This window comes from Diceros bicornis, chromosome 15 (genome assembly GCF_020826845.1).
Source record: "Diceros bicornis minor isolate mBicDic1 chromosome 15, mDicBic1.mat.cur, whole genome shotgun sequence".
Classification (NCBI taxonomy): domain Eukaryota; kingdom Metazoa; phylum Chordata; class Mammalia; order Perissodactyla; family Rhinocerotidae; genus Diceros; species Diceros bicornis.
In genome coordinates, this window is record NC_080754.1 from 5,058,201 (window position 1) to 5,083,865 (window position 25,665).

Here is a 25,665-nt window from a genome sequence, read left to right on the forward strand (position 1 = left end):
CTCTTTACAACAATGGTAGAAGATGGGTAGTAGTATTCCTTTGTTTTTTTAAATAGAAGTAGAAATGGAAGCTTTAGAGGTTAAATGACATGCCGGAAGTCACACAGCTAGTAACTGGCTTCGTTGGGCCTTGAATCCACATCTGCCTTTGGTTTATATACAGTAAAATTAAGGTACACGTTAGATATCAGGTGCAGAAAATTTGATGTAATGTTACTTATGCATTTGTTTTAATGCTTTTAAAAGAACAAGTTATTTCCGGTGGTTTATGTCTCTCATTTCATTTCCTGATTACAGCTTGGAAGCCTTTTTGCATGTTACTGTTCCGTTGAAGTCACTCAGGCCATATGGGATGGATATCTACAACAAGCAGATCCATTTTTTATTTATTTCTTAATGTTAATAATCCTTGTTAATGCCAAGTAAGTATCAAGTTGGTTAGATTTTTCTCCTCTCTGTTCTCAGGGTGATCTGTTAGTATTTAACTCAAAACCATGTGATTCTCTTTTACAGAGAAGTTATTTTAGCACAGGAGTCGGACAGCAAAGAAGACGTTGTCCGTAAGTATCATTTAATGCAGAGAAAACATGTCAAGTCATGTAATTTTCTGAAACTCAGTTTCCTCATCTATACATTTAGGAGATTAGTCTAGAAGAACCCTGAGGTTCCATTCACCTCTCACACACTCTCCAGGTATAACCTTACCGACTATTTTCTCCTGATTTTGCCATCCTCATTCATTCCTTCATGTTTTTTCACTCTTTCCATTCCTTTCCATATACTGTTTCTTTGGTTTCTTTGTTCAAATAACATGCCCTGCTCTCTCTCTCCTCTTCCTGTCCCTCCTCCTTAATCTACCTTTGAAACTTAGCTTTCCTAAATGTCTCTGTTGTGAAACTGTGATTCTCGTTTTGGGATCCCCCCTCTTCAGCCCCACGCAGATCTAGTCACTTCCTCTCTGTACTGCCTGGCGCTTGGTACTATCTGTATTGTAGCGTTTGTCTCACTACATTATAATGATTCATTTTTACGTTTCTCGCACAAGACCAAGTTCCTTAAGTCAGGAATTATTTCTTAGTCGTTTTTTATTTCCAGGGACCCTGGCACTTAATATATGCTTGTTTAGTAAATCACAGTATTCCCATCAAGGCTGATGAATTTGATTTGATTGCCTGGCACCATCATTAACTAACAGCAGAATTTTGATAACAGTTTCAGCTCCTTTGGGAAATCCGCTTCTCCCCAAGTAGCTTTTTTTTTCTTTTTTTTTGAAGGAAGATTGGCTCTGAGCTAACATCTTTTGCCAATCTTCCTGTTTTTTCTTTTTTCTCCCCAAAGCCCCAGTACATAGTTGTATATCCTAGTTGTAGGTCTTTCTAGTTCTTCTTTGTGGGACACCACCTCAGCGTGGCTTGATGAACACTGAGTAGGTCCATGCCCAGGATCCGAACCAGCGAACCCTGGGCTGCTGAAGTGGAATACGCAAACTTAACCGCTGTGCCACCGGCCTGGCCCCAGCCCCAAGCAGCTTTAAAGGCATCACTGTTGAGATTGCATTTGTATGGTTTTTATTATGTTGAAGATATTCCAGCTTTGATACATAAATAATGTTCATTATTGTATTCTTTGCAAACAACTTTTTAAATGTTGTCATATTTGTAATCCTATTTCAGAGTTCTTGGAAAATACACCATCCAGTTTGAATCTAGAAGATATAGAAGACCTTTTCTCTCTGGCTCAGTATTATTGCAGTAAAACACCAGCTTCATTTAGGAAGGTATAAGACAAGAAATGACTAACCAGTATTTCACATTTTGTACATTGTTTTATTGTTTATGTTGCATTTCAGTTAAAATACTCTTAAGTTGTCATTCTTTTCTGCTTTTTATGTGTTGCAGTTTTGTGTGATTTTTCACTGTAAATACTCTCCCTAGTGGAGGAACAGACAGATTTAAAAAGATAGTATACAAATATGCTAGGAACCATTTCACCTCTACTCTGATTATTAGTTATTTCTGATCATGAGAAAATTGACTGAGATATTTCTTAAATAAGTGCTTTCTTGACTTTTAAAAATTTTAATACAAAAATCTGATGGAGGATGTATAATTATGCCTTCTTTATCTGGGTTTTACAACTTTAATGATGCAGAGCTGTCTTGTAAACAAAAATGGGTCACTTAGCCTCATAGAGATTTAGAACCTTTCTCAGACCAGACAAGTCCTTTCAAGAGAAAGGACACCAGATTAGAAGTGAGTAATGTGAACTCCCAGGAAATAAACCTCCAAGACGCAAAAGCTAACAGTGGAGGAGGCACAGAGTCCCACTGATAAAGTCAACAGGTTGGGCCGGCCCAGTGGCTTAGCGGTTAGGTGCACGCGCTCCGCTGCTGGCGGCCCGGGTTCGGATCCCGGGCGCGTACCGATGCACCGCTTCTCCGGCCATGCTGAGGCCGTGTCCCACATACAGCAACTAGAAGGATGTGCAGCTATGACATACAACTATCTACTGGGGCTTTGGGGGGAAAAAAGAAATAAATAAATAAAATTATTAAAAAAAAAAAAAAACATAAAGTCAACAGGTCTGTCTGTGACCGCAGGAGCCCATGAGAGCATTATTGTCTTTTTTTTTTCTTTTAAGGCATTCTACCATAATAATTGCTAGTTGGTAGTTATCATGTCATTGAAACAGCACGATGAGGTTGAATTATGTTCAGTATAGGGTATTTCAGAAGGCAGATAAGGGAAACCTTTTAAGAACATTTCCCTCGAAACGAATTAATTAAAAAAGATTTATTTCTAGGGACTAATTTCAGCTATTTTAATAATTGCCTTATGTAGACCACCTCAGTTCCCAACGATGTTGAGTGAGTCGGATGGTGGGATAGTGGTTTAGGATACTGGATGAAAAATAATCTGATTCTTTTCTTTTCAGTCTTGTAAGAGGAACAGCTTTTATTCTTTAGTCACAGTAAATAATCTGCACTAGTAGTTGCTAATTAGAGCAGGCTATAGATCAGTGTATTACATAATTTATGCCATATTTTTGTTTTCGTATTTATATTAAAATATGAAAACTTCTGAGTAACCATTTTTAAAATTTCATATTTAACTATAGGTGATGGTATAGAAAATATCTGTGTAGAATGTGTTATTTTTTCTTAGTCTTTCATTTTGTGTGAACTCTGACAGGGTCTTTGTGTGTAGCCTTTTTGTAGCTTTTAGCCTGTAAGATTTGAGATAATATGACAATTAGTTTTAAAAATCACATGACTCAAGGATGTTATATAATTATTTTACCTTTTATCATGGTTTATTAAAATATTTTAGGAAGAAATTTTGATTTTGTTTTTTCTTCATAATGTTTTTAAAATTTCTCTTCAAACAGGATAATCATCATCTATTTGGTAGTGCTTTGTTGGGGATTAAGGACGATGATGCAGATCTGAGCCAGGCTCTTTGTCTGGCCATCTCGGTGTCAGAGATTCTTCAAGCAAATCAGCTTCATGGGGTAAGTAAAGAAAACCCACAGTCTGTCAGAGGACTGTCCCCTTTAAGTGCAAGGAACCAACATCTCCTCCCTGTTTGTTGATTCCCACAAAACTAATATACTACAACAATGTGGCTATTTTACTTTTTTTTTTTTTTGAGGAAGATTAGCCCTGCGCTAACATCTATTGCCAATCCTCCTCTTTTTTGCTGAGGAAGATTGGCCCTGGGCTAATATCTGTGCCCATCTTCCTCTACTTTATATGAGACGCTGCCACAGCATGCCTTGATAAGCAGTGCATAGGTCCACGCCCAGGATCTGAACCTGTGAACTCCGGGCCACCAAAGCAGAGTGTATGAACTTAACTGCTACGCCACAGGGCTGGCCCTATTTTACTTTTCTTTTCTTTCTTTTTTTTTTTTTGATTTTATTTATTTATTTATTTTCCCCCTAAAGCCCCAGTAGATAGTTGCGTGTCATAGCTGCACATCCCTCCAGTTGCTGTATGTGGGACGCAGCCTCAGCATGGCCGGAGAAGCGGTGCATCAGTGCGCGCCTGGGATCCGAACCCGGGCCGCCAGCAGCAGAGCGCGTACTTAACCGCTAAGCCACGGGGCTGGCCCCCTATTTTACTTTTCTTGATTGAATGATTAATTTGTTAAATTTTTTGTCCAGATGCCTTTTTTTTTGCTGAGGAAGATTTGCCCACAGAGCTAACATCTGTGCCAGTCTTCCTCTATTTTGTATGTAGGTTGCTGCCACAGCATGGTCTACAAGTTTTGTAGGTCCACACCTGGGAAGCAAACCCAGGCCACCAAAGCAGAGCATGACAAACTTAACCACTAGGCCGCAAGGCCGGCCCCTATATGCCTGCTTTTAAACTGCCAGCCTGTATGTTATTTCAGTTGTCAATGATTAATTATTTATGACACCAATTTTTTAAATTGCCAAATCTTTTAAAAATATTTTTAGCAAAGCAACTGAATGTTGTATAAAGTACTTAAAAGGGTGAATATAGCATTTAACAGTTAAATTCTGGGTAGTTATACAGCTAATTGAATTACATGGTTTAATGCCATAAAGCATTAACAAAGGAGAATTGAGGATATACCATAATTATCTGTCTATTACTATCTTCATGGAAATCTAATGAGCCAGTTTTTTCAATATATGTTCTTTATTTTATTTATTTATTTTTGGTGAGGAAGATTGGCCCTGAGCTAACATCTGTGCCAGTCTTCCTCTATTTTGTATGTGGGATGCTGCCACAGCATGGCTTGATGAGCGGTGTAGGTCCACACCTGGGATCTGAACCCATGAACCCTGGGCCGCCGAAGCGGAGCATGTGAACATAGCCACTGCGCCACTTGGCCGGCCCCAGCGTATGTTCTTTATTACTAGTAGTGCAGCAGTCAACCACAGGTGTGTGCATGTGGAAAGTGGGGTGTATTTCCAAGATGGAGGAAGAGGAATGGACATAGAAAGACAGGCCTTTTACAATAGATCTTTTTAAAACAAGCATTTTATATGTTTTTCTTATTAGAATTATTATTAAAAAACAAACGAAAACATATAATCCAGTTTAAAGAGACCCATGTGAACTTCTTCAGTTCAAACTGGCATTGCAGAACCTCCTCTCAGCCCCAAAGATGTTTAGTTCTTATGTGAACTGAATTGCTGATAAGTTTGTGGACTTACTTGCAGAAATAGGAATTGTATCTAGAGATGTGTTTATAACTATATAGTTTTTTAAAAAGTGTTTAACATGATACACATTAACTTCTTAAATTCCAATATAATTAGTTTTACAGCTCAAACTGACTTTCTCCTGCTATGTGTTTTAAGACATTCTAGTCAAGAACAGTCTTTACAAAATGTTTTAACTGCTTAAAATGAGTAAAATTTATTTATGATTTTGATTAAAAAGATTAAAATTATTTTCTTGTGTCTGTACTGATTGGGTCCTCCTAATTCTGTGTGAGATCCACTTTTTTATAAACCTGTTCCCCCTCCTTTGATTAATTCTTAATATTATATTGTGTAAAATGTGACCCTCATGGCAAATTCCAGTGTGTCTTGTTGTTTCCCTCTTAGGAAGGAGTCCGGTTCTTTGTGGTGGATTGCCGTCCTGCGGAACAGTATAATGCTGGGCATTTATCGACTGCTTTCCATTTAGATTCAGATCTGGTTAGTATAAATGCTGATTAAAATTTTTTTTTAAAGTAAGAGAAGAAATAGTTTTTCTTTAGCCCATAAATAAATATACATGTACAAGATTGGAGATGTTTTTATTTCTGCTTAAGTAGAGAGTCTCTGCCCTTATAAGAAAAGGGTTTCCTTTTCACGTGGGACACTCTTTGGCATCATAAAGGATAGGTGAAAACACTGTTAACTATGGCTTGCTATTGCTTACCATTGTTACGTCAGTCAATTCTAAACTTCTTACTATGAGCTACCTGATGTAGCACTTAGCATAGTGCTTTGCACCTTGTAAGTACTATATAAATATTAGCTCTTATTATAATTGGGTAATTATTCTAAGAGTTTTTATTATAAGACTTTTTTGCATCATTAGTACTTAGTGCATATACTAATAAACTAATATTTAATGAGTAATGTCTGGCATATAGATGTTCAGTTGTTAAAACTGCTATCCTAGGGTCACTTTAATTGAAAGAGTAGATGAAGTAAATGAATACTATCAGAGATGCTTAGAGCAATTGGTAGAACTAGGACTGACATCATTTAAGCCATTCTGGGGTTATTAGAGCCTCAGGGATGGGAAGACAGAAAGAGGAGTAACCCTTTTGCTGACTGTGCAATCTGTGCTTCTTCCCAACTTGTCTGAAAACGTTGATGCTGCGCTGAAAGGCGTGTAGAAGGGCCTAGGTGGTGTTGAGGGGATACTCATGGACAGTGAGGTAGAACAACCCAGAGAGTTTGGGCTGCAGGTGAGGAAGGCCATCCTAGCGCGTCTGCATCCTGACAGTGAGCTCCTCTTCCTCCATTCATCTAGGAAGATTTAGATGGTCCTTTTATGCTTAATTTAAAAATTTACTCAAGTCGTTCATGAATACTTGATTTTTAAGAAAAAACTCAAAGAATATCTCCAGAGATAACTGTTGTTATCAGCTTGTTTAATTTTCCAGACCTTTAATATGTATTTACATATTTCTTGTTCACTTTTTTTCACTTGACTTTTCACTTAACAGTTCACTTGCTTTTTGGCCTAACAGTTTCTTGGAGATCTTTCCATTTAAGTACATTCTTTTTAATGGCTGTATAGCAGTCCACGGTACAGGTATACCATAATTTATTGCCCAGTTGATGTACATTTGGGTTGTTTTCAGTTTTCTTATAATAAGCAATGCTGCAGTTAACATCCTTGTACATACTTTGTGAACTCCTGTAAATATTTCTATAAAATAGACTCCTAAAAGTAGAATTGTTGATGTTGAGGGATGTGGGCATATAAAATGTTACTAGAGACTGCCATATTGCCCTTTAAAAAGGCTGAACCAGCTTACACTTTGCAACTGTAAATGAGAATGATTGTTTCATATCATCAGCATTGTTGCACATTACCAGTTAATTTTTATTTTATAAGAATGATGGGTAAAAAACAGTAGTAATTACTAGTGATGTTAAGTGTCTTTTTGCAAGTGTACTATTTTTTTTTTTTTTTACAAATTGCTTTTCTGTGGTTTGTCCATTTTTCTATTGGATTTTCACTGTGCTTTTTATATAGCCCCATTATAACAGTTATAACAGACTTTTGTAATTATTGGCATATCTGTTTCCTTGAGGGTAATAAATTAATTTTTTCATCCTTGTATCTCTAGTACCTAGAGTAGTGCTGATAAATAAATGGCTTCTGCTTTTTCTGATTGTCCTGTAAGAAATACATGGTTTGCTATGTAAGTGGAAACTAAAAAATATAGCTTGTTTCCATGTATTATTTTTAGTCATGGACCCTTGTACTCAGTGTTCAACTTTTCTTGTCATGATACCTAAGGACATCATGGCTTGTTTAAGAAACAAACAATAAAAACAAATTTTTTTATAGTCGAGTATCTTATTTGCATAATTTAATTTTTTGGTAAATTTTCAACTTTTGTTCTAATGTATTATAGGCACATTCATACACATTTCTTTTCTCTTATCCTAGGGATTTTATTTATAAAAGCCTTTTCTTTTTCCTTTGTTTTCATGGTGGGTATTTAAATATTGTTTTTTTCCCTAGAAAAATATTTCAAGTTTTGCAAATGTATGTGAAATACAGGCATGTCACATTTTTAATTTTTGAAACACTGTCTAGATGCTCCAGAATCCATCCGAGTTTGCACAGTCAGTAAAATCCTTGCTGGAAGCACAGAAGCAGTCCATTGAGTCTGGCTCCATTGCTGGCGGGGAGCACCTCTGTTTCATGGGCAGTGGCAGAGAGGAAGAAGACATGTATATGAACATGGTCTTGGCACACTTTCTACAGGTATGCTGTAGATGCTTTCAATTTTGCTTGGTTTTTGCTATCACTATAAGAAATTCTCATAGGTAATTTTGTGCTGTTATATACATTGTCAAACTTATTTGTATTTTTTCTTCACAGCTTATTGGTTTTATGTCTTGCCAAGAAAGATCTTCTCCCTCAGATTTTTCTCGAATGCTTATATGATTTATTTTTTATGTTTGCTGTGTAAGTGGAAACTAAAAAACATAGCTTGTTTCCATATATTATTTTTAGTCATGGACCCTTGTACTCAGTGTTAAACTTTTCTTGTCATGATACCTACGGACATCGTAGCTTGTTTCATAAATGAACAATAAAAAATTTTTTTGTAGTAGAGTATTTTTTATAGTAGAGTATTTAGAATATAGGGGTCTCAGAACGTCTGGAATTTGTGTCAGAAGTGAGGTAGGAATCAAAAAAAATTTTTTTTCAGGTATCTAACTAGTTGTGCTGTCAATTTAAAATACCACCTTTTTAATATAGTGAGTTCCTCAATGCATTAGGGTCTATTTCTGGATCATTCTGTTGCATTGCTCTTTATGCCTTTTCTTGCCCTAGTACTTTTTTTTCTTTTTTGAGGAAGATCAGCCCTGAGTTAACATCCGATGCCACTCCTCCTCTTTTTGCTGAGGAAGATTGGCCCTGGGCTAACATCCGTGCCTATCTTCCTCCACTCTATATGGGACGCCGCCACAGCATGGCTTGATGAGCGGTGTGTTGGTGCATGCCCTGCATCCGAACCTGTGAACCCCGGGCTGCCGAAGCAGAGCTCACGCACTTAACTGCTATGCCACCGGGCCCGCCCCAGCCCTAGTACTTTTTACAGTAGCTATATAATTCATTTTAATATCTTCACTTTGAAATTGAATAAATATACATGTATATTTATTCACGACACTTAGCCACCTTTCCTTTTTGTGTTTGAATGTTATCTTTAGCACAACTAATTTGTATTAGTGATTGTATACAACTTGTCCCTCTATATTCTCTACAAAGCTTCACTCAGTGATGGCTCTTTCTTTATAAAAATAGTTGTTTATTAGGTATTCTTCAGTAGTTTATACGTTAAAATCCTCACTTTGTATGACCCTGAACTATGGAATCAGGAAGATAGTAGGCATGGTGTTATACAAGTCACTCAGTTTCAATCCATTTCTATTCATATTGTATTTTACTGGGAATCTGGTTTGAGAAAATTAGTCAAAAGACAGAATCCTTAAAAGACAAAATCAGAGAAGGAACAAGGTATTTGGGAGAGAGATTATAAGATAATTTTATACCTTATTAATGGAAAGATTTTTAGAAACTTACACAGAAAAACAAAAATAGGGACTCAAACTCATTTTACTTATGAATTTAATTGGCCTATTTTAAAAATGCTGTGGTATAAACTGTGTATTGTGAAGGCTGTCAGATGGCAAGAATTTGGAATATTGTGTACTTTTTTTTTATAATTCAAGTTCTTGTTGTAGTTTTAGAAATTTTTTCCCCAATTTTTATCATGGAAAATTTCAGACATCCAAAGTAGGGAAAATTGAACCCTATAAGCTCTTTATAAAGACATGACCACATTATCATTATTATACTTTATTATAAAAAATCTAACTAGGGTTCAAGTTTTCCTGATTTTCCCAGGATCCAAAATAAGACATTACACTTGGTTGATATCTTTAAAGTCTCTTTTAATTTATAGGTTCCTTTTCCCAATTGTTTTCCTTGCGTATATTTATTGGAAAAAACTGGTTACTTTTGTCTTAGTTTCCCACATTCTGGATTTTGCTGATTGTACTCACATGGTGGTATTTATCAGATTCTGTCCTGGTGTTTCCTGTAAACTGGTCATTAGATCCAGAGCTTTGATCAGATTACTTTTTGGGGGGACAGGAAGTCCTGGGTGCTATGTACTTCCATCAGGAGGTAAATACTGCCCAGATATTTCTCTTTTTTGTGTCTCTTTTTTTTGTTTATCATTGTTTAGATCCATTAGTTTTTAGTAGTTTGTAAAATGATGTCATTTCTTCTTCATAATTAGCTGTAATATTTGCTTTTATGTTTCCTTTTTATAAAGCACACAAAATATTTTGAATACTTTTAAAAACCACTCAAATAAAATCCAAAAATACAATTTAACTGATTTTTAGTTTGACTTTTTATTGCGCTATTGGAACTATAATACAAATAAAGTCATAGTCTTGTTAGAAGCCATGAAGTCATCCCCTTCTTCCTACCCAAGCACCAGACCTTACAATACACAAGGAAAACATATGTACCTCTCTGTGCCAAAGTCCAAAATGTCAGAGAAAAGAAAAAGTCCAGAAATTTAATATATAACTTTATATTATGTTTGTCAATATTTATAGAACTATCAGAAGTTTTAATTAAATTGCATTTTGGAATAATTTAAATTTTATTTTCCATTACAGAAAAACAAAGAATATGTGAGCATTGCCAGTGGAGGATTTATGGGTAAGGTTTTAATTTATTAATCCCTTTGCCTCCACTTTTCAGAGGAAATTACATTATCACCAGAGCTGATTTGGAGTGACCAAATTAGTTAATGGGTGCACTCTCTCTTCAGTCCTTCAGTATTTTCAGAAAAGGCAAGGCCAGTAGGACATACAGATAACAGACAAACATAATAAGCAATTGAAATGAATCAGTATTTAATTAGCTTGTATTTGTAAAAAATATTTTTGTAAAGATGCTTGAAAAACTGCCCACATGATTTGTCTCCAGAGGAGGAACAGATAGGACTGGGAAATAGAGTGAGGAAGACTTCTACCCTATACGCTTTGTATTATTGGCATTTTGTTTTCATTTTATTTTTGAACTACTTGATGGTATTAGCTGCTAAAAAAAAAGTTGACTGAGTGGAATAAAACAAATAAGCTGTTCTTTTCAAATCTGCAGACTAGTATCTGGTAATCCAGGATAGTAAAATAATTGACAAAATCTCTGCATGCAAATATTTGAGAATTTACGAAAAATTAGGTCAAGGTAATAAGATTTAAAAAGAGCCTGTCTTTCTTTACAAATGATGTTATTTAAGAGGACAGACTTGCAACTAGTGGATAAATAAGTCCTGGAGATCTAATGCATGATATAGTGAATATAGACAACAATATTGTATTATAATCATCAGACTTTTGTAAAGAGACTAAATCTTAGCTATTCTCACCACAAAAAAGAAATGGTAATTATTTGATGTGATGGAGGTGCTAACTATTGCTACAATGGAAATCATATTACCTATACAAATATATCAGATCAACATGTTGTATACTTTAAATTTATACAGTGTTATATGTCAAATAGATTTCAATTAAAAAATAAAGAGCCTGTCTTATGTTAAAAGACAGGAAAAGAGATATAAAAATACTGAATTGTAAGTACTGGGAAAAATTAATAATAAAATCAAATTAATATTTGTTGAAGGTAATAGAATCTTAGTTTGAATCATGGGAGTCTTATAAGGATTAAGTTCTGACCTAATATAATCTTCTTATGTTATAACTTAGAATTTTTGATAGATTAGGATCTATTCCCTCTTGGTCTTTGTTGCTATTAGCAAGGATTATGATTATCTCCTATATATCATGGCCTGATAACTAACTACCTTTAAGGCTCATACCCAGGGCGATCTAGAAAAGGGATTATTTGAATAAAAGTAGTGTTAAGCGGGTATTGGCCTTAGACCCAGTGTTATTTATTAGGAATTCTGACAACATAATATAAAACTTGGTTATTAAGTTTGTTCTCAGAAGTGTCTGAAAAGAATTCTTTTTTAGTATAGTCTAGGTTTTAGAAACTTTTTTCTAAACTATGAATTATTTCTTTTCCAAGAATAACTTCCCATAGCAGTTAATGCCTAAGACTGCTTCTTTATTATGGGGAAGATTAATTGATGTCTCCTTATGGTAAAACAAAAGCCACGATAGGTTTTCTATTAGTCCTTTATGTCATAAAAGTGTGGCTGAGAGTATCTGTTAATACTTGAAAGATAACCTTCCAAAGAGGGAAACATCAAGCCTATATATAGTTATTGTCACCCTTAGGGTCAGTTAAGAAAAGTTACATGTGTACAGAGGGCTTTAGAAGGAAGGAGAAGAGGAAGAGGGAGGCTTTCTGTAGCCTGGAGTCCTTTACTCCTTTGCAGAGGTACAGCAAGAAAGAACTGCGATTATGTCCTGGGATCCTTTTTCATGTGGCTGTGACATGTTTATTATACTTCTCTGGTAATAAATCTTTCCAAAGGGGATTGATATGTCAGGTTTCTTTTTTTTCTTCTTGTTGATCTTAAGCACTGCAGCAGCACCTGGCAGACATTAACGTGGATGGACCAGAAAATGGATATGGTCACTGGATTGCTAGTACCTCAGGCTCGAGGAGCAGTATCAATTCTTCTGTTGATGTAAGTGTATGTGTAGAACAGTCACTAAATTTGGATAAATGCCCAGAAAAGATGATTAACTGCTAAACCCCCACCATAACAGAAATGGAGTCAAAATATTTCAAACACATACAATGAGGAGTCATATTATTGTGAAGGTAATGAAATGATGGAGCAGGCCTGCACAGCGAAATTAGCAAGAGTTCTGGAGGTCCATGTGCTGCATTCAGATTTCTCCCTGTCCCACTGTGGTTTGGTATCACCTAGCGATAATTTTCCACTTCAGTGGAAATTTGTTCAGCTTAAATATCAGTGGAGATAATTCTGAGTCCAGTGACTAGCTGAGACTCTTAAGAGAGCTGGTTCTAGGAATCTCCCAATAAGTTTGAGCCAGGAGAATACTGAGTTCATGGTCACATCTCGTGCATGCCACGTCTGTACCCCTCCGCACCACAAACTTACGTGATTAGAACTTCAGTCTACCCATATTTGAGAATGTGCTGGGCAGAGGAAGACAGGAACTGATTGCCAATCTCATTATATTTAATTTTTAGTTACTGAGATGTATGTTACTGCGGGGTTTTGCTGTAGTGGATAAATCCATTTTTCTGTTCTAATTTGGAAATATTTGGGCAATAAGTCTTTTATGCTTTTTCAGTATTTCATGTTAGTTGAATTAAATGTCATTAAGTCATTTTCTTAACAAGTAATAGTCTTCATCTACCTAATCATCATTCTTTAAAACAAATAGAAGGAAAACTGCATTACAGGGTCATGGTTATTAGTTTGGACTTACCAGTCTGACGTACTTGGGTGTTCAGGTTTTATCTCCACAACTTACTTCACGATTTCCAGCAAGATCTTTTTAGCTCTGGTTTCTCCATCTGTGCAGTAGAGATGATCATCACAGAACCTTCCTCGTAAGGATGATGTGAGGATTAAATGCGCAAGTGAATGTAAAGTGTAGTACCTGTCACGTGTTTAATAGTAGTTATTATAAAATTGTAACTCATAGATGGTGGAGGTTTATCTTCAGCCATGTAAGTCAAAGCAAATCATTGTCAGATTGTCAGTAGATAAGGCTTCTCTGAGAATTATGTTTTCAACTTGATTCTCTAGATATCTAAGAGCTCTTCGTGTAAGATCACCAGTTATTTAATAAACATTTGCTGTTTTCATTTTGAATAAATAGTATTCCATTGTATGGATATATTATAATTTATTCAATTAGTCCCCTGTTGTTGAACATTTACATTACTTCTAGTCTTTTTTCTGTTATAAACACTATTATAATTAATTTTTGTAGTAATATCTTTGTATACGCCATGATTATTTAGTCCTAGAAATGGAATAACTTGATCAAAAGATTATATCTCAAAATTCTTAGAATTCTGCATTATTATCAGATTGCCCTCCAGCAAACAGTATTCTAATTTATATTCCCACCCACAACCTCAGGTAGTCTTTCTGTTGAAGTTGTTATCTTCAGATTTGAAAAATAACGATTGAGGCCATTAGAGAAACTGTCTTAAAGATGTGTTATATGCAAAAGTACCAAAGAATTTCCACAGTCTGTTTAATTCGGTTTTGAATTTGGATATAAAAATAGAAACATGGTTTTTGTTTTATTTAGTTAATGACTTATTTATCGTAAAAATAAAAATAACACATATTCATTGTAGCATCAAATGTAAATGTGAGAAGTATAGAGAAAACAAAATCCCTGTAACCCTAACAGAGATAACTGCTATCATATTTGAAATATTTTCTTCAAATTTTTTTTTTTTTTTGGTGAGGAAGATTAGCCCTGAGCTAACATCTGTGCCAGTCTTCCTCTATTTTGTATGTGAGTCACCACCTTAGCATGGCTGATGAGTGGTGTTGGGCCACGCCTGGGATCCGAACCCGTGAACCTGGGCCGCCGAAGCATAGTGCGCTGAACTTAACCACTACACCACGAATCTTTTTTAATACATGTGTATTTTAGTATTTTATTTTAAAAGTACAGGATCAGAGTGTACATATAGTTTTGTTTTCTACTTCTTCACTGAATGTATGAGCATTTTCTAGCATTTTAAAATGCTTTTCTTAAAGAATTTTTTTATGTCAGTATAATTTTCCATCAAATGGTACCTAAATCCTAGAGCACATATTGATTATTTCCTTCCCATAAATTCTGAAAAGGAATTAATGGGCAAAAGATAGGCACACTTAAATTTTTGACACCTATCACCAACTGGCCCTCTGGGGTGTGTGGGAGCAGCAGCCTGCCCCCTGGGGTGTGTGGGAGCAGCAGCCTGCCCCCTGGGGTGTGTGGGAGCAGCAGCCTGCCCTCTGGGGTGGGTGGGAGCAGCAGCCTGCCCCCTGGGGTGGGTGGGAGCAGTCCCATGAAGCAGTTTAAGAATTATACTCATCCTTGTATTACATTAGGTACATAAGGATAACTTTTCTTGAGAAAGTAGATGCCTAAGTGAGAATGTTTTAAAAAGCAAACATTTACAAGGAATAATGTTTGAAAATTTAGCTACATGAGTAATATTCTGATTACACTTTTGCTTATTTTTATACAGTAATCTGAGTTAAGAAAAGATCAATAACTTTATTTCTTATTGAATATGGAAGGTAATTTCAGAATCCACACATTTATATGTACAATATATATCCTCATTTTTCATTTCTACCTTACATTCCTAAGATGGTTTCACCTAGTTTATCAGTGTCCTAGGGCTGCCATAACAAAATACAACCGACTGCGTGGCTTAAACAGCAGAAATTTATTTTCTCATAGTCCTGGAGACTAGAGGCCTGGGATTGAAGGGTTCGCAGATTTGGTTTCTCCTGGAGTCTCTCTCTTCAGCTTGTAGATGGCCGCCTTCTTGCTGTGTTTGCACATGGCCCCTTTTCTGTGCATGTATGTCCGTGATGTCTCCCCCTTCCTATGAGGGCATCAGTCATGTTGGATTAGGGCTCACCTATATGACCTCATTTAACCTCAATTTAATCTTTAAAGGCCCTTAAAGGCCCTATCTTCACAAATAGTCACTTTCTGAGGTGTACTGGGAGTTAGGACTTTAACATATGAATATAGGGGGATGGGGGACATGCAGTTCAGTCTGTAACATCTAGATAACCTTTAGCAGTAGTGTGTCTGCTAATCATTTAGAGAGCAGTTAATTCATCAGTAAGTTCTTTTTTTTCAGGGTGAATCTTCTAATGGCTCAAATGATAGAGGAATGAAATCACTAGTAAATAAAATGACTGTTGCTTTGAAGACAAAGTCCGTTAATGTCAGGGAAAAAGTTATCAGTTTTATTGAGAATACATCAACTCCTGTGGACCGGTGAGTTGCTTATATGGTATGAGTTTTATGATGAGTAATTAAAGAAAAGTGTCTTACAGTAAATGTTAGTTGAATTGACTGTGTTCTAGAAAAGGATCATAAAGTACATTTTTTTACTGGATGATTCCAGTTTTCATTATGGTTGCAGAGATGTCCTTTATTGCTGTAAAATTTGACTACAAAGATTCCTCTCTCTCCTTCCACTGCTCAGAATAAGACACAAATAGTGATTCTGCCCCTTCATGCCATTTGTTTAAAAAAATATTCAGATGCCATTATGTGTATTATACTTCGTATAGTAGTTGCTTCGCACATGTCAGATGGATGGGAATCATCTACTACATATAGTAATCTCACAGCAGGAACTCTTCCTCTGCTCCAGGAATTTAAAACCTAGAAAATTTGGTCATGCTAAATAAAGCAGAAACCCATATTCTTAAGTTTAAGAGTTCAGATCTTCATAGAATTTTGTTCACAGAATATAAGTGACCCGTATTTTCCCATGAATTACAAATGAAGGATACAGCTAACAAGTGATAAGCGAAGTTAAGAATGTCTGTTATATTGTTTCTTACTGGAACTGTGGTGCACGGTATGTTTCTTTCTCCACATATTAGTATAATTGATCTTTCTTCTTCCTAGAGTTCAAAGCTAACCTAGTAATTCCAGTGCAGAATTTGTTTCTAAGCAAGCCTGATCTTGGAAATGTGTTACAGTATTTAATTTCACTCTCATGTCTTATTTGCAGTATCCTAGGAAAGTTGAAATATCTGACTTTAAGAACTGAACGACAGGAATTTACTGTTGTCACTTTATTTAGTACGGCACATATGCATACCAAAGTACATTTTTTTCCCATTTAGTAAATAGCGAAGAAGAGAGTAGGTTATTTTCAGTAAGCCAAAAAATTGTGCCTTGTCTAAAATGGTCAGCTGATACATAACATTAAAGTGTTTTATCAAGCCTGAAAGATTTTTTTTGCTCTTTAAAATTGTCTTCTTTCAAAAGCCTTTTTACTTTTAGTTAGTGCATTCTAAATTAGGGTACCACTATTGCTGCATTTTGTAGCATGAACATTTACAATTTTATTTTAAAATGAACTAGTGGTAACTCTAAGTTGAAAAGACTATTGTCTTTGTTAAAGAATCACTTGAAACTGGCTTTTCTTTGTTTTTCTTTGTACTTGGGTTGATGAAAATATTTTCTTTATAATGTACACTCTGGGTTAGAAAAACTGATTATACTGTATTTTTTGTTTTGAAGCTGTTGTGTTTTTAATAATCATTTTGTTCTGTCCTCTACCTCAATTTGCTGTAGAATGTCTTTCAATCTTCCTTGGCCAGACAGAACATGTACAGAGCGGTAAGCCAATGAGTAGAGCAGCTTTGTGGACTGTCCTTGTCTCTTAGCGTGCCTCATGCTGTCTTGGCTCAACTTTCATGCAGCTGTCTCAGATGCTAAACTCTTCTTATTCTGCTTTTAGGAGTGTGTGATGCTGATTGAACTGTTTTTCTTTTTTGTTTTTTGCTTGATCATTTTAATTTCTTTTCCCTTGCATGTTTCTTTAAATCTCCCATTCCTCAGATGAAAATCAAGTACATTCGAACCCAAGAACTTCATAAAACCTGCAGTTTTTATTCTGAGATGGAGGAAGTGAGACAGATGATATGGAGGCTCAGAGTGGGCAGGGTGTGAGCTTTACTTCTGTCTCTGGCCCCAAGTAGTTATAGCACCTGACAAAGGCACAGTTCATGGTTCCAAGTGTTAATTCCTGTACATTATGTAATTTTATAATATTTTTAGATTTTTCTTAATATGTATTTAGGTTATGAGTTAACATATATAAATCAGTGCCAAAGAACCACAGTTCTAGGGTGCTACCTTTGGTTTTCCTTGAAAGAGATTAGGTCATGCTGATCATGTTAACGTATAATTCATCTCTTCTCTGCCGGTGGTCAGATGGGCTACTTGTCATTGGATTCCATAAGGTTCAAGTTTAAAAGTCCACTGGATCTTCAGTTAGGATGAGCAAAAGAACTTTATGAACTTCATACTTCTTTATGGCTTTACAGTTTTTACACTCACAGAATTTTTCTGCAATTTAAATGAGAATATCAATAATAGCAATACCTGTGAACATTTTAAAAGAAATTCTAGTCATACTTTGAATGTAAGTTAAGCTTTGAAATAATGGAGTTGACTTCTTCTCAGGTCATTTCAATATTTTTAGTGACTAGAAGCATTTTTAAAAACAGTAATTTACAGGGGCCGCCCCCGTGGCTTAGTGGTTGAGTGCGTGCGCTCCGCTGCTGGTGGCCTGGGTTCGGATCCCGGGCGTGCACCGCTTCTCCGGCCATGCTGAGGCCGCGTCCCACATACAGCAACTAAAAGGATGTGCAGCTATGACATACAACTATCTACTGGGGCTTTGGGGGGAAAAAATACATAAATAAAATCTTTAAAAAAAAAAAACAGTAATTTACTCACAACTTACTGATAAGAATTTTTATTTACTGTGACTGTTCCTGCACAATGCCAATTACAGGGCTTCTATTATAATTTTATCTAAAATTTTAAAGGAAATTGCTTCTTTAAAAATTATAGTCTATTTGTGAATCATCATTCTACTTTCTTTTGTTAGGACCATTGAATTAGTCTAATTTTATTTAACTCCCAAGTTTTCTTCCAAATTCTTAATTTTCAAAAAATTTATCTTCTCTGGTCCACAGGAAGTTTTTTTTTTTTTTTTTAATAATTTTATTTATTTATTTATTTTTTCCCCAAAGCCCCAGTAGATAGTTGTACGTCATAGCTGCACATCCTTCTAGTTGCTGCATGTGGGACGCGGCCTCAGCATGGCCGGAGGAGCGGTGCGTCGGTGCGCACCCGGGATCCGAACCCGGGCCGCCATTAGCGGAGCGCGCGCACTTAACCGCTAAGCCACGGGGCCGGCCCCAGGAAGTTTTATAACTATTTTGAAAATAGAATTTAGAGAAAAGTTAGAATGAATTTCTTTCTGAATTCAGTAAATTAAGTTAAAAACTGGTCCAGCTATTTTGTAGTTGTTTGTTATTACTTTAGCTAAAAAAGTACAGATATACTGCTTTTTAAAAAGAGTCTAACAGCAACTAGAAGGATGTGCAACTATGACATACAGCTATCTACTGGGGCTTTGGGGGAAAAATAAATAAATAAAATTATAAAAAAAAAAATAGTCTAGCCTTTGAATTTCGTTTTTAGCCAGAACTATCTCAGTAAGATAGTTTTAGAACTATCTCAGTAAGCTTTAGCAATCTTGCTTATAAAAACTGCATTGTATTATAAATCTAGATAAATAATAAATTACTTGGTTCTTTTGGACTGTCACTTTATTCGTACTTGTATTCTGGTTCAAGCATTTACTGTAAACATTACCTTTGTTACTTTCTATGTTTAGCAGTTTAATTTTGCTTTAATATCAGGAGAGAACAATAACTTAATCTCTTACAATTTTATAATCTAGACGGCACTAAAGTATTTTTAGATAAAGCTATATTATTTTCATCTTTGCCTTTTGTAAGAAAGCGGAATCTAAGTTTCATAGGTGTTTGAATTGTTTCTTTCGTTTTCTGTCTCAAATGAGCAGAGCTTGATAATTTAGAGGATAATTTTATATTACATATGTTTTAACATAAAATCAAATGATTTTATGATTTTTAACTAATCTAACTTATAATTCCCAAAGAGTGTCTGTTATATTCTCAACTCTCATTGGCTTTTTATGTTGTTTTGGGAGAAGTAAAGATTTAAGCCTATTTCAACAAAATTAGGCCATGATAAGATTTTTTATTGATGATATCTATTAGGAAATTATTTAAAATACAAATTTGATCTCTGTCTTCTGGAATATTGAATTCTAAGACTAAGTAAAGACCTGTAACTTGATTTTTTTTCCACATTGGACTATCTCTTGATATATGACAAAGAAAAAAGCCACAGGTTTCCTTCATCGTAGATAATGTTAACTGAAACTTATCCTTCAAATAATATAATACTTTTCCCCCAGAAACATGTATTTTTTTGAAGTATTTTAATTTTACTTCTTGGTTTACTTGAGATTACCTGAAGAGTAAGGAAGTCTAAATTTTTATATCAAGGAGAGGTCCTACTTCCTGCAGAACTGATTGCGTTTGAGTTTACATGTTGTTGATGCTTCTGCCACTTGAAAAAGAAAGGCAGATTCATTTCATAGTTTATTGACATTTATATAAAAGAAGTAGCATCTTAGTTTCTATTCAACAAAAGTAACAGTAATAAAAAATGGGAGGAAAAACCTTAAGATGCTTGCACCCATATGAGAAGCCTTAAGCACTCCTACTGGAATTTGATATTTGGTTCTGTAATCCTTTTTGTCTAACAAACATGTATGTAACAAACACTTACTATATGCCAGGCATTGTTTTAAGAACTTTACAAAATATTAACAGATTTAATTCTCACAGTAACGATAAAGGGTAGATGTTGTTATCACCATTCTACAGGTAAGGAAACAGAAGCACAGTGAGGTTAAGTAACTTCCCTAAGGCCACACAGATCTAAGCATTGGTTTTAATATGAATATTAAAATTGTTTAAAATTTAATTTTCACAGATTTGAAAGCATTCAGCCTATCAAGACCTTATGCCCTTTTTGCTAACATAATTTCCTTATTTTGTTTCAATTTCCTTAACCTTCGCTGTTGTAAAACTGGGTAGTACATGGTGGTGGACAAAGAACATTCACATTTTGTTTGTATATTCAGATGTACTTGGTGAATATCTTTGATAACTTCTAAAGTGATGGTTTCCCCCTAAAATTATTTGCATATAGGCATGTGAGCAGCAGTGACAGAGTGGGCAAGCCTTACCGAGGCGTGAAGCCTGTTTTCAGCATTGGGGATGAAGAAGAATACGACACAGGTGTGGTAATACACTTCTCTGTAGACTGCTTTCCCCAGGCACCAGGAGGGATTCTAGAGGTCATTCTGGGACTAGCTGAACAACTGCTCTAAGAAGACACAGGGAGATTCTGTAGAGGAGATTGGAGATCTGTGGTTTTTCTATTAAGAGTTTGGTTTCAGACATCTTAAGTTCCGCCTGTTAGAAACCCAAGCAGCAATACTGAGTAGGCAATTGTTATAGGCATCTTTAGCTGAGGAGAGAACCCTAAGCTGGTGATAATCTGGGGATTATCAGTGTAGAAATAGTATTTAAATCCGTGGGATTGGATTTAAATCCCCTTGATCCACCCAGCGAGGAGATTGAGAGTCATAGGACTGAAGTGCAGGGAATTACAAAATGGAGACATCTGAAGAGAGCCTTTTGAGACCGGAGGCAATATCCTGAAGGGCCACAAGATGGGGCTGTTGTGCCAGGGAAATTGTCATCCTCCGTGGCTGTCTGTCTTGGTATTTTTAAAAATAATTTCTTACTTTGGTTCATAATCCCACTGCCCAAATTACCCTGGTTAAGTAATCATAGTTAATATGTGTGTTGAGTTATAAAAAAATAAAACAGTATATAAACGTACAAAATAAGAAAAAGATACCCCCAAATCTCACCTTGCCTCTTCCACTTAATACATGTTGCATATTTTCTGTCTCAGCCCATATACCTCCTCAATTTCTGTTTCTATCATATAAACATACCATAATTTATTTAATCAGTCTTCTCCCAGTTGACACTGGTAATTTTCCAGTTTTTTTCTGTTTCAAATGGCATGGATATTTTTATACATATATCTAGATAAACTTTTGCAAGTATATCCAGGGGGTAAATTCTTAGCAGTAAGATTGCTACATTATAGGGAATCACATTTGATACCTTAATAGACATTGCAAAATCACCTTTCTGAAAGCTTGGATTGAGGTAAATGCAATTTTCTGTGTGCTATTTCTAATTGTTTTTCTCCTTTTTTTTTTACCCTGCTCTATTGCCATCTTCCTGTTATCCATCAGTCTCTATCTCTACATTAATATTTTAACTCCTTCCTTTAACAGTGGGGAGAGGCAAATGGATGAATAAATTATGGTATATTTGCATATATTATATATATACCTACACATTTACACTGTGGAAAATTACACAGTAATGAAAATGGAAAACCAGAGCTATGTGTATCAACATGGATAAATTTTACAATGTTAGGAGTGGGATAGCAGTTGTAGAAGAATAGTTGAAAAATCTACTGTTTATATAAATTTTACTTAAAGTGCAAAACACATTATTTAGGGACGTTTATATATAGCTAAAGTAAAGATGTGTGTGGAAGTGGTAACACCAAATTCACATAGTCACCATTTCTTAGTGGGGAAGGAGCAGGGATGTGACTGGGGAGAGATACATGAGGGCTTCACTTCTTTGTCTAAGCTGGAAGTGTATAGATATATGAGATTTCCTTGTTTTATTATGTCTCTTTATATTTTGAAGTATTTCTTAGAAAACAAAGGGAGGAACATTTATAATTATTAACCCTAAGGACTGTAGTTCCCCTTTCTTGAATTAGAAAAATAAAATAATTAGAATGTCTTATATTTTTCTTATAAAAAAAAACACTAAATAGATTTATCCCAGGATGGTTTTTTTTGGTTATTTTTCTTAGAAACCAGCAAGAGAAGAAGAACTCTGCCATCTTTTCCCTCAAGATAGGTGCTTATTACTGGACAGTTCAGCCATCTCTCTATAGAGTAGTCATATTAGAGTTATGTTCTATAAACCAAACCATTGGGGGGCCGGCCCCGTGGCTTAGCGGTTAAGTGCGCGCGCTCCGCTACTGGTGGCCCAGGTTCGGATCCCGGGCGCGCACCGACGCCCCACTTCTCCAGCCATGCTGAGGCCGCGTCCCACATACAGCAACTAGAAGGATGTGCAGTTATGACATACAACTATCTACTGGGGCTTTGGGGAGAGAAAGGGGGAAAAAAAAAAAAAAAAAAAAAGGAGGATTGGCAACAGATGTTAGCTCAGGGCCGGTCTTCCTCAGCAAAAACAGGAGGATTGACGTGGATGTTAGCTCAGGGCTGATCTTCCTCACAAAACAAAAACAAAAACAAAAACAAGTTGCAATTCCTCAGATAGTTTAATCTTTTAAAAGTGTATTCTCTCAATATTTTCATCTGACTTTCTTACTGCATAGAGTGATGTTTCATAATAATATTTCTGTGTCAGTACTAGTGGCATCAGGAAATACAGTAACAGGGTTAGAATTTTTTTTTTTTTCAGTCTGTATGTTGAAAATACTACTGAAAAAATTTTCAGGCTGTTAAGAAATGTATCATTTTTAAAGTTGGTAATAACCACTTTAAAAAAAATTATTTTTACTTTTTTAATTTTACTGAGGTCATAATAGTTTATGACTGTGAAATTTCAGTTGTACATTATTATTTGTCAGTCACCATATATATGTGCCCCTTTACCCCTTACCCCTTATGCCCACCCCCAACCCCCCTCCCCTCTGGTAACCACTAATCTGTTCTCTTTGTCCATGTGTGTGTTTATCTTCCACATATGAGTGAAATCACATGGTGTTTGTCTCTCTGTCTGGCTTATTTCGCCTAACATAATATCCTCAAAGTCCATCCAGATTGTTGCAAATGGGACGATTTTGTCTTTTTTTATGGCTGAGTAGTAAAAAGTTGGTAATACCCACTTTTAAGACTTTAAATTCTTTACAGATGAAATCGACAGTTCTTCAATGTCAGATGATGATAGAAAAGAGGTTGTAAACATTCAGACTTGGATAAACAAGCCAGACGTCAAGCATCATTTTCCTTGTAAAGAAGTGAAAGAAAGTGGACACATGTTTCCTAGGTACTTAAAAGGACTTCTTTAGAAGTAAAATTGAATTTAGGGAAGTTAATAATATAAAACTGAACTGCATAAGAAGTTTTGTTTATCCAAGTACAGTAAGATATAATTTCACTTTGTCAATTTGTATTATATGTCTTGATTTTTAAAAATATTTCTTATGTAATTTTTTTATTTTGAAAAATTTAAACAAAAAAGTTGAAGAAACTACATTGAACATCCTTATAAGCCTCTCTTAGATTCACAGTTTTTAACTTCTTTTCACACTGCCCCATCTTTCTATTTATGGATGTACATCATACACACATACACTTCCCTTTTGTCAAACAATTCAGAAGAAGCTGACAAATATGACACTTTATCCCTAAATGCTTCAGCATAAATCTCCCAAGAAGATGAACATTCTCTTACACAACTCCCATAGCATTATCACATCTTTAAAAACCTTGAAAATGAACATCATTCAACATACAGACTACACTCCCATTTTTCAGCGTCCCCAAGTATCTTTTGTAGTCTGTTTTTTTCCTCCCTGATCCAGGATCCAGTCATGGTTCGCACCTTGCATTTGTTTGTTACACCTCTTTAGTCTCACCCAGTACAACATTACTGCTCCTTCACCACCACGTCCCCCTTTCCTTCGTGCTGAATGAATCCTTTGAGTCTAGGCCAGTTGTTCTGCAGAATGTTCCACATTCTGGCCTTGTCTGATATTTGTCTTACAGTATTACATAAAAGTCTATGAGTATTATCACTATATTAAAGTGAGCTGAGACACGGGGGGCTGTTAATAATTCTGTGCCCATTTTGCCTTCAGGATCCAGTTATAGAATATTATAAAATATGTAAGGCAGCCCAGTTATTGCTTAGAAGTCTTGGATATTAAGTATATGCTATGGTATGTTGAATGAGAATAGTTTATGAATATAGACAATACTGTAAAAGTCTTAAAGGTAGTATATTCCATATATCATATAGAATAGATTCTAAACATCTATTATTTTAATGACTTCTAATTGTATTTGTACTTTTTATTATATAAAATATAAACTTTGCTCTTAAACAGTTATAGGATTATCTATTAATAAAACATTAATTTTGCATACAACTAAAAGAAAATTAAAAGCTTTTATTAGGTAGCTTATTTATTTATAGATCCTTTGCCTATATTTTTTAACTTGAAAGTAATTTCATCTGGAGTTGAACATTTTTTATAATTTGGGCTGTTGAAGTAACAGCTGTTTTGAATGACATTTCTTTAAAATTCTTTTTGTTTTTAATGCTTTTTTTCCTCTCAAGTCATCTGTTGGTTACTGCAACACATATGTACTGTTTAAGGGAGATTCTTTCCCGGAAAGGATTGGCTTATATACAGTCTCGACAAGCACTAAATTCTGTAGTTAAAATTACATCCAAAAAAAAACATCCTGAGCTAATTACCTTCAAGTATGGAAACAGCAGCGCTTCAGGAATAGAAATCTTGGCAATCGAAAGGTAAGATTTTCTTAGAATGATATCTGAATTATTGAATTAGTTCATTATTAAACTCAGTTTGTTTCTCTATTTTGGGGAGTAGATGGTGGAATAGAATACTTGAATCACTTTTATTAGTACTCTTTGCTATCTTTTTCTTCTAAATCCTTAGTCATATGTGGTTTAGCCATTAGCACATGATTTCAATAAGTGCCATAGCTAATTTTATAAACTTTTTGACAGAAGAGTCTTTAAGAATAATCTTACACGAGTACTGCACTAAATGCTCGTTTGCAATCAAATAAGAAACTTGACTCAGAATGTAAGTCAATGTTTTTATTTTCCTTCATCAAAAACTTCTTGTTTTGAAAAAGTGTCAGTCAACTAAGCAGTGTGCTAAATGGAGTAGTTAATTGACAGTCTGGTACAGGCTCCTCCTTATCTCATTGTGGACCAGTGACAAACAGTTCATGGACTGGCACAAGGTCATAGAGCACACTGATCTCAAAACTAAACCATCGTTAATCTTATCAAGTGTGAAGCCCAGAGGGGTGGAGTGACTTCCAGATCTTCACACTCAGCTGTGATAGAACCAAATATAGCCTTCCTGACTCCTCATCTGCAGTTCATCCCACCTTGCTCT

The 25,665-nt window shown here is 35.4% G+C and overlaps 1 protein-coding gene across 3 annotated transcripts in view; it reads left to right on the forward strand.

Annotated features, from left to right (window-relative positions):
- The window catches only part of TBC1D23 (TBC1 domain family member 23), a 54,518-nt gene that overhangs the window by 27,003 nt on the left and 1,850 nt on the right, over nucleotides 1-25,665 (forward strand). For 2 of the 3 annotated variants that reach the window (XM_058555684.1, XM_058555682.1), the window contains exons 6-18: nucleotides 298-422; nucleotides 514-560; nucleotides 1,674-1,777; nucleotides 3,388-3,510; nucleotides 5,584-5,676; nucleotides 7,808-7,978; nucleotides 10,420-10,462; nucleotides 12,298-12,407; nucleotides 15,587-15,726; nucleotides 17,044-17,088; nucleotides 20,575-20,663; nucleotides 23,417-23,552; nucleotides 24,849-25,043. In XM_058555684.1, the coding sequence (XP_058411667.1) occupies nucleotides 298-422; nucleotides 514-560; nucleotides 1,674-1,777; nucleotides 3,388-3,510; nucleotides 5,584-5,676; nucleotides 7,808-7,978; nucleotides 10,420-10,462; nucleotides 12,298-12,407; nucleotides 15,587-15,726; nucleotides 17,044-17,088; nucleotides 20,575-20,663; nucleotides 23,417-23,552; nucleotides 24,849-25,043 (1,421 nt within the window). The remainder of the gene's footprint in view (nucleotides 1-297; nucleotides 423-513; nucleotides 561-1,673; nucleotides 1,778-3,387; nucleotides 3,511-5,583; nucleotides 5,677-7,807; nucleotides 7,979-10,419; nucleotides 10,463-12,297; nucleotides 12,408-15,586; nucleotides 15,727-17,043; nucleotides 17,089-20,574; nucleotides 20,664-23,416; nucleotides 23,553-24,848; nucleotides 25,044-25,665) is intronic. The other variant, XM_058555683.1, reaches the window with a different exon arrangement.